This window comes from Salvelinus alpinus, chromosome 5, assembly GCF_045679555.1.
Source record: "Salvelinus alpinus chromosome 5, SLU_Salpinus.1, whole genome shotgun sequence".
In the NCBI taxonomy this organism is placed as follows: Eukaryota; Metazoa; Chordata; class Actinopteri; order Salmoniformes; family Salmonidae; genus Salvelinus; species Salvelinus alpinus.
Window position 1 is genome coordinate 93423116 of NC_092090.1, and position 10077 is coordinate 93433192.

At 48.9% G+C, this 10077-nt stretch overlaps 1 protein-coding gene across 1 annotated transcript; it reads right to left on the reverse strand.

Annotated features, from left to right (window-relative positions):
- Positions 1-1195: 1195 nt before the first annotated feature.
- LOC139575366 (putative per-hexamer repeat protein 5) lies at positions 1196-3130 on the reverse strand. The gene has a single exon (XM_071400281.1). The coding sequence runs from the start codon at positions 3128-3130 to the stop codon at positions 1196-1198; it is 1935 nt and encodes a 644-aa protein (XP_071256382.1).
- Positions 3131-10077: the final 6947 nt, after the last annotated feature.

Genomic DNA, 10077 nt, shown 5'->3' on the forward strand with positions numbered 1-10077 from the left:
CCCTCTCTGGGCCCTCTCTAGGCCCTCTCTAGGCCCTCTCTGGGCCCTCTCTAGGCCCTCTCTAGGCCCTCTCTAGGCCCTCTCTGGGCCCTCTCTAGGCCCTCTCTAGGCCCTCTCTGGGCCCTCTCTGGGCCCTCTCTAGGCCCTCTCTGGGCCCTCTCTAGGCCCTCTCTAGGCCCTCTCTGGGCCCTCTCTGGGCCCTCTCTAGGCCCTCTCTAGGTCCACATAGCACTCCACTGCATTCCAAATGGTTCCCTATCATCCCAAATGGTGCCCTATTCCCTATAGTGGACTCATTTTGAACAGGGTCTATAGGGCTATGGTCAAAAGTGGTGCACTATGTAAGGAATAGTGTACTATTTGGGAAGCAGACCTTGTCTTATTCTAGGCACAGTGCCCAACACTGGATTCATGTACGTTCAGCCACCATACTTAGTCTGAATATGAAATAGTAAGTGATTCCTCAGTGCATATCCCAAAGCTCATCTTACCTTGGGTATTATGATAGTAAAATATAGATGGGTGTCTGAGCTCCCTGCTCATTATTGATGTTGAAACGATTGATATCCACATCCAGGATATCATGTCCAAATTGTACTGTATGTCTATTTTGTTTGCTAATAAAAACATGTTTTATTTTTTTCCTGTCCTTAGTTTTCATCCTATCAATGTTGTACTGTACGAGAATGCCAAGGGGGACGTTGCCCTTTCAAATAGTCACGACTACCCTTCAGGAGATCCTGATCCACAGACAGAATACTCCCTCTCACAGAGAAGAGATTTATCCCCCGTTCCTCTCTTTCTCCAGATGACAGTAGATAAATCACATGCTTGTTTGCACTGATGCTTTGATTAGTCAACGCAGGGCCATACACTCACAGTATGAAGGGGAAAGGAAGTGTGGGGTGGTGTGGTGGGGTGTGGTGTGGTGGTGTGGAGCGGTGTGGGGTGGGGGATGTGGGATGGTGTTGGGTGGGGGATGTGGGATGGTGTTGGGCGGTGTGGTGCAGGGTGGGGTGGTGTGGTGTGGGGTGGGGTGGGGTGGGGAGGTATGGGGGCCGTGGCCTGAGAAGCAGCTTGTGCCTCCTGATAAACATTGTATCCCAAATGGCACCCTATGACCTACTTAGTGCGCTACTTTTGACCAGGGTCCATGGGGTGTAATTTGGAACACAACCAATGCAAAGTGCCATTGTCAGTTACAGGGTTCTCTAGCTGCCTTCAACACACTCTGTCTCCATGCGCTTCCACAGGACAGGTTCACAATAGATCCACTGCCCATCCTCATCCCACAGGACAGGTTCACAATAGATCCACTACCCATCCTCATCCCACAGGACAGGTTCACAATAGATCCACTACCCATCATCATCCCACAGGACAGGTTCACAATAGATCCACTGCCCATCCTCATCCCGCAGGACAGGTTCACAATAGATCCACTACCCATCCTCATCCCGCAGGACAGGTTAACAATAGATCCACTACCCATCCTCATCCCACAGGACAGGTTCACAATAGATCCACTGCTCATCCTCATCCCACAGGACAGGTTCACAATAGATCCACTTCCCATCCTCATCCCAAGGGACAGGTTCACAATAGATCCACTGCTCATCCTCATCCCACAGGACAGGTTCACAATAGATCCACTACCCATCCTCATCCCACAGGACAGGTTCACAATAGATCCACTACCCATCCTCATCCCGCAGGACAGGTTCACAATAGATCCACTACCCATCCTCATCCCACAGGACAGGTTCACAATAGATCCACTGCTCATCCTAATCCCACAGGACAGGTTCACAATAGATCCACTACCCATCCTCATCCCAAGGGACAGGTTCACAATAGATCCACTGCCCATCCTCATCCCACAGGACAGGTTCACAATAGATCCACTACCCATCCTCATCCCACAGGACAGGTTCACAATAGATCCACTACCCATCATCATCCCACAGGACAGGTTCACAATAGATCCACTGCCCATCCTCATCCCGCAGGACAGGTTCACAATAGATCCACTACCCATCCTCATCCCGCAGGACAGGTTAACAATAGATCCACTACCCATCCTCATCCCACAGGACAGGTTCACAATAGATCCACTGCTCATCCTCATCCCACAGGACAGGTTCACAATAGATCCACTTCCCATCCTCATCCCAAGGGACAGGTTCACAATAGATCCACTGCTCATCCTCATCCCACAGGACAGGTTCACAATAGATCCACTACCCATCCTCATCCCACAGGACAGGTTCACAATAGATCCACTACCCATCCTCATCCCGCAGGACAGGTTCACAATAGATCCACTACCCATCCTCATCCCACAGGACAGGTTCACAATAGATCCACTGCTCATCCTAATCCCACAGGACAGGTTCACAATAGATCCACTACCCATCCTCATCCCAAGGGACAGGTTCACAATAGATCCACTGCCCATCCTCATCCCACAGGACAGGTTCACAATAGATCCACTACCCATCCTCATCCCACAGGACAGGTTCACAATAGATCCACTACCCATCATCATCCCACAGGACAGGTTCACAATAGATCCACTGCCCATCCTCATCCCGCAGGACAGGTTCACAATAGATCCACTACCCATCCTCATCCCGCAGGACAGGTTAACAATAGATCCACTACCCATCCTCATCCCACAGGACAGGTTCACAATAGATCCACTGCTCATCCTCATCCCACAGGACAGGTTCACAATAGATCCACTTCCCATCCTCATCCCAAGGGACAGGTTCACAATAGATCCACTGCTCATCCTCATCCCACAGGACAGGTTCACAATAGATCCACTACCCATCCTCATCCCACAGGACAGGTTCACAATAGATCCACTACCCATCCTCATCCCGCAGGACAGGTTCACAATAGATCCACTACCCATCCTCATCCCACAGGACAGGTTCACAATAGATCCACTGCTCATCCTAATCCCACAGGACAGGTTCACAATAGATCCACTACCCATCCTCATCCCAAGGGACAGGTTCACAATAGATCCACTGCCCATCCTCATCCCACAGGACAGGTTCACAATAGATCCACTACCCATCCTCATCCCACAGGACAGGTTCACAATAGATCCACTACCCATCCTCATCCCACAGGACAGGTTCACAATAGATCAACTGCCCATCCTCATCCCACAGGACAGGTTCACAATAGATCCACTACCCATCATCATCCCGCAGGACAGGTTCAAAATAGATCCACTACCCATCCTCATCCCGCAGGACAGGTTCAAAATAGATCCACTACCCATCCTCATCCCACAGGACAGGTTCACAATAGATCCACTGCCCATCCTCATCCCACAGGACAGGTTCACAATAGATCCACTACCCATCCTCATCCCGCAGGACAGGTTCACAATAGATCCACTACCCATTCTCATCCCACAGGACAGGTTCACAATAGATCCACTGCTCATCCTCATCCCACAGGACAGGTTCACAATAGATCCACTACCCATCCTCATCCCACAGGACAGGTTCACAATAGATCCACTACCCATCCTCATCCCACAGGACAGGTTCACAATAGATCCACTACCCATCATCATCCCACAGGACAGGTTCACAATAGATCCACTACCCATCCTCATCCCGCAGGACAGGTTCACAATAGATCCACTACCCATCCTCATCCCACAGGACAGGTTCACAATAGATCCACTGCTCATCCTCATCCCACTGGACAGGTTCACAATAGATCCACTACCCATCCTCATCCCACAGGACAGGTTCAAAATAGATCCACTACCCATCCTCATCCCACAGGACAGGTTCACAATAGATCCACTGCCCATCCTCATCCCACAGGACAGGTTCACAATAGATCCACTGCCCATCCTCATCCCACAGGACAGGTTCACAATAGATCCACTACCCATCCTCATCCCACAGGACAGGTTCACAATAGATCCACTGCCCATCCTCATCCCACAGGACAGGTTCACAATAGATCCACTACCCATCATCATCCCGCAGGACAGGTTCACAATAGATCCACTGCCCATCCTCATCTCACAGGACAGGTTCACAATAGATCCACTGCTCATCCTCATCCCACAGGACAGGTTCACAATAGATCCACTGCCCATCCTCATCCCACAGGACAGGTTCACAATAGATCCACTACCCATCCTCATCCCACAGGACAGGTTCACAATAGATCCACTGCCCATCCTCATCCCACAGGACAGGTTCACAATAGATCCACTACCCATCCTCATCCCACAGGACAGGTTCACAATAGATCCACTACCCATCCTCATCCCACAAGACAGGTTCACAATAGATCCACTGCCCATCCTCATCCCACAGGACAGGTTCACAATAGATCCACTACCCATCCTCATCCCACAGGACAGGTTCACAATAGATCCACTACCCATCATCATCCCACAGGACAGGTTCAAAATAGATCCACTACCCATCCTCATCCCACAGGACAGGTTCACAATAGATCCACTGCTCATCCTCATCCCACAGGACAGGTTCACAATAGATCCACTACCCATCCTCATCCCACAGGACAGGTTCACAATAGATCCACTGCTCATCCTCATCCCACAGGACAGGTTCACAATAGATCCACTGCTCATCCTCATCCCACAGGACAGGTTCACAATAGATCCACTGCTCATCCTCATCCCACAGGACAGGTTCACAATAGATCCACTGCCCATCCTCATCCCGCAGGACAGGTTCAAAATAGATCCACTACCCATCCTCATCCCACAGGACAGGTTCACAATAGATCCACTACCCATCCTCATCCCACAGGACAGGTTCAAAATAGATCCACTACCCATCCTCATCCGACAGGACAGGTTCACAATAGATACACTACCCATCCTCATCCCACAGGACAGGTTCAAAATAGATCCACTACCCATCCTCATCCCACAGGACAGGTTCACAATAGATCCACTACCCATCCTCATCCCGCAGGACAGGTTCACAATAGATCCACTACCCATCCTCATCCCACAGGACAGGTTCACAATAGATCCACTGCCCATCCTCATCCCGCAGGACAGGTTCACAATAGATCCACTACCCATCCTCATCCCGCAGGACAGGTTCACAATAGATACACTACCCATCCTCATCCCGCAGGACAGGTTCACAATAGATCCACTGCCCATCCTCATCCCACAGGAGTGGTTCAAAATAGATCCACTACCCATCCTCATCCCACAGGACAGGGTCACAATAGATCCACTACCCATCCTCATCCGACAGGACAGGTTCAAAATAGATCCACTACCCATCCTCATCCCACAGGACAGGTTCACAATAGATCCACTGCCCATTCTCATCCCACAGGACAGGTTCACAATAGATCCACTACCCATCCTCATCCCGCAGGACAGGTTCACAATAGATCCACTACCCATCCTCATCCCACAGGACAGGTTCACAATAGATCCACTGCCCATCATCATCCCGCAGGACAGGTTCAAAATAGATCCACTACCCATCCTCATCCCGCAGGACAGGTTCACAATAGATCCACTGCCCATCATCATCCCGCAGGACAGGTTCAAAATAGATCCACTGCTCATCCTCATCCCGCAGGACAGGTTCACAATAGATCCACTACCCATCCTCATCCCGCAGGACAGGTTCACAATAGATCCACTACCCATCCTCATCCGACAGGACAGGTTCACAATAGATCCACTGCTCATCCTCATCCCACAGGACAGGTTCACAATAGATCCACTACCCATCCTCATCCCACAGGACAGGTTCACAATAGATCCACTACCCATCCTCGTCCCACAGGACAGGTTCACAATAGATCCACTGCTCATCCTCATCCCGCCATTGTTCCACACACAGAGCCTTTTAGTGTGATGAGATATTTACCCCCATCATTATTCAGCAGTCTTAGGGGAAGAGAGAGGCTGTGTTATTTATGTCTCTCTCCACGCTCGTCGTCTTTACCTTTCCATCACAGCGACCTGTTTTACATTGGCAAACTAATTAAATCAGATCAATCACAGCACATCGCTGAGTGTTTGATCAGGAAAAAGGTGGATGGAATAAATGGTGATTATGGTGCATTACAAGGCCTGTCATTCCTGTTGTTTAGAGGCTGAAATATGCACATGGAGCAGAGGAATAAAAATGATCGATGCACAAATGGGGCTTTTGTTGCTCCAGTGTCTGTCCGCCACCAAATGCATTCAGTTCATCACCCGGAGGGTAAGGAGACTTTAAAGACGCCTGTTTTCCTTGTGTAATAACCATTGTCGTTGTCTTGTCTATGTGCCACCGCATCCGAATGAGTTATGGCACTGATTGTAGTTCAGTGTTGTAGCGTGTACCCGATGTCACTTTGCTAAAGGCAATGGTTCAGTGTGTCCAATCGGAGGGCCTGTTGTCCGGGCCTCCGACAGTCTCTATGGGGGTGCCACAGGGTTCAATTCTTGGGCCGACTCTCTTCTCTGTATTCATCAAGGATGTCGCTCTTGCTGCTGGTGAATCTCTGATCCACCTCTACGCAGACGACACCATTCTGTATACTTCTGGCCCTTCTTTGGACACTGTGTAAACAACCCTCCAGACGAGCTTCAATGCCATACAACTCTCCTTCCGTGGCCTCCAACTGCTCTTAAATACAAGTAAAACTAAATGCATGCTCTTCAACCGATCGCTGCCTGCACCTGTCTGCCCATCCAGCATCACTACTCTGGACGGTTCTGACTTAAAATATGTGGACAACTACAAATACCTAGGTGTCTGGTTAGACTGTAAACTCTCCTTCCAGACTCACATCAAACATCTCCAATCCAAAGTTAAATCTAGAATTGGCTTCCTATTTCGCAACAAAGCTTCCTTCACTCATGCTGCCAAACATACCCTCGTAAAACTGACCATCCTACCGATCCTCAACTTCGGCGATGTCATTTACAAAATAGCCTCCAATACCCTACTCAATAAATTGGATGCAGTCTATCACAGTGCCATCCGTTTTGTCAGCAAAGCCCCATATACTACCCACCACTGCGAGCTGTACACTCTCGTTGGCTGGCCCTCGCTTCATACTCGTCACCAAACCCACTGGCTCCAGGTCATCTACAAGACCCTGCTAGGTAAAATCCCCCCTTATCTCAGCTCGCTGGTCACCATAGCAGCACCCACCTGTAGCACGCGCTCCAGCAGGTATATCTCTCTGGTCACCCCCAAAACCAATTCCTCCTTTGGCCGCCTCTCCTTCCAGTTCTCTGCTGCCAATGACTGGAACGAACTACAAAAATCTCTGAAACTGGAAACACTTATCTCCCTCACTAGCTTTAAGCACCAGCTGTCAGAGCAGCTCACAGATTACTGCACCTGTACATAGCCCATCTATAATTTAGCCCAAACAACTACCTCTTCCCCTACTGTATTTATTTATTTATTTTGCTCCTTTGCACCCCATTATTTCTATTTCTACTTTGCACATTGTTCCACTGCAAATCTACCATTCCAGTGTTTTACTTGCTATATTGTATTTACTTCGCCACCATGGCCTTTTTTTTGCCTTTACCTCCCTTATCTCACCTCATTTGCTCACATTGTATATATACTTATTTTTCTACTGTATTATTGACTGTATGTTTGTTTTACTTCATGTGTAACTCTGTGTTGTTGTATGTGTCAAACTGCATTGCTTTATCTTGGCCAGGTCACAATTGTAAATGAGAACTTGTTCTCAACTTGCCTACCTGGTTAAATAAAGGTGAAATACATAAAATAAATAAAAAATGGCCGATTCTTTTGATGAACGCAGGAGACAATTGATATGACACTACAGTATATACTATTCATACTATTTCATACTCTCATACTATTTATAATATATTTAATATAGAAATATTAATAACATTTTAAATATCATTATAAATAACATTTGAATATTTAAGTTTAGTATAAATGAAATATTATTTAACATAGTAAAATTGTAGAACATAATGTTGATTTCTCTCCATAATACAGTAGATCTGAGTTTATACTTGTAATTCAACTTTGCCATGGTTTGCTGAGCTAGATGCAGGTAACCTTTAGCCCCTGATAGGCCACCTGATAGGCCACCTGATAGGCCACCTGATAGGCCAACATCTCATTTCAAAAGTCCACAATCAAATTGACATTAAATGTGGAGAATGATACATTTGTGATAGAGCTGTGACCATGATCATAATTGATAACTTCCAATTTAATTAAATAAACATGTCCATTAATAACGGCATAATAACACAAGGCTACAACAACAAACTGATTTCTAGGCTATTAATGACATTGGTTTGCCAGCTCCAGGTAGGCTACACAAGTGGCCCAAATTGATCCAGTGATATTGTAATTGCAAACATATAGATTGTATCAAATGGTAGGCTACAGTAGCCTATAATGGCATAGAAATTAACTGGCTACTTGATGACCAGTAGATAGTACATCTATTTCTAAATCCTTCTCTAAATGTAGACGTTATTCCCCTAGATCAGGGGGAACTTGGCAATTTGTTTAGGAACTCAGTCGGGAGCTCAACTTACTGTTGAGAGTTAGAAAAGTACAATACACAAGGTGCAATTTGAAAATTTGGTAGTGCATCAGCAGTCACTCAATTAGCAAATCAAGTTATTCTCGTGGCCAGCTATCTAAACTTGTAGTAAGCATCGTCGAATTACTGAACGGCGTGGGCCCATTGATCATCAGCCCATTGGTCAAACATCGGTCTTCACCCAATGGCAACATGTGTAGAAATGCAGCAAACTTGCTTTAAAACGGCAACATTTTCTCTACGCCCCATGGAAAAATGTGCAGGATTGCAGGAACTGATTGAAAACCAAAAATGTTTCTCTTCGCCGCAGACCCACTAGCCCTCGTAATGAGTTCCGTTTGATGAAAAGCACACATGAATATCAAAGATGTGATCCGGTGCAATTAAAAGCAGTGTAGTGCACTGTAATCGATGATGAGGTTAATCTGTGCTGACTCATTGTTAGAGTGGTGAACAGAAGGCCATCTCTTTAGATCTCTTGTAATGCAGCTGGTGGGAGACTAAGTAGGTTCAGGAGGCTGGGGGCAAAGGTTGAGGCAGGGGGTTGAGAAGGGGTTGAGGCAGATTGGTTGAGACAGGGGGTCGAGGCAGGCTGGTTGAGGCAGGGGGCTGAGACAGGCTGGTTGAGGCAGGGGGCTGAGACAGGCTAGTCGAGATAGGCTGGTTGAGGCAGGGGGCTGAGAAGGGGTCGAGGCAGGCGGCTGAGACAAGGCTAGAGCAGGGCTGAGGCAAGGGCAGAGCAGGGCTGAGGCAAGGGCAGGGCTGATGCAAGGCTAGAGCAGGGCTGAGGCAAGGCTAGAGCAGGGCTGAGACAAGGCTAGAGCAGGGCTGAGGCAAGGGCAGGGCAGGGCTGAGGCAAGGCTAGAGCAGAGCTGAGGCAAGAGCAGGGCTGAGGCAAGGGCAAGGCAGGGCTGAGGCAAGGGCAGGGCATGGCTGAGGCAAGGCTAGAGCAGGGCTGAGGCAAGGCAAGGCTAGAGCAGGGCTGATGCAAGGGCAGGGCTGAGGCAAGGCTAGAGCAGAGCTGATGCAAGGGCAGGGCTGAGGCAAGGGAAAGGCAGGGCTGAGGTAAGGGCAGGGCTGAGGCAAGGCTAGAGCAGGGCTGAGGCAAGGCTAGAGCAGGGCTGAGACAAGGCTAGAGCAGGGCTGAGGCAAGGGCAGGGCAGGGCTGAGGCAAGGCTAGAGCAGAGCTGAGGCAAGGGCAGGGCTGAGGCAAGGGCAAGGCAGGGCTGAGGCAAGGGCAGGGCATGGCTGAGGCAAGGGCAGGGCTGAGGCAAGGGCAGGGCTGAGGCAAGGGCAAGGCAGGGCTGAGGCAAGGGCAGGGCATGGCTGAGGCTAGAGCAGGGCTGAGACAAGGCTAGAGCAGAGCTGAGGCAAGGGCAAGGCAGGGCTGAGGCAAGGGCAGGGCATGGCTGAGGCAAGGGCAGGGCATGGCTGAGGCAAGGGCAGGGCATGGCTGAGGCAAGGGCAGGGCATAACTGAGGCAAG

What these genes read in the sequence shown, in the direction of transcription:
- LOC139575366 (XM_071400281.1), bottom strand. Translation starts at nt 3,130, where the DNA reads ATGGGTAGTGGATCTATTGTGAACCTGTCCTGTGGGATGAGGATGGGT.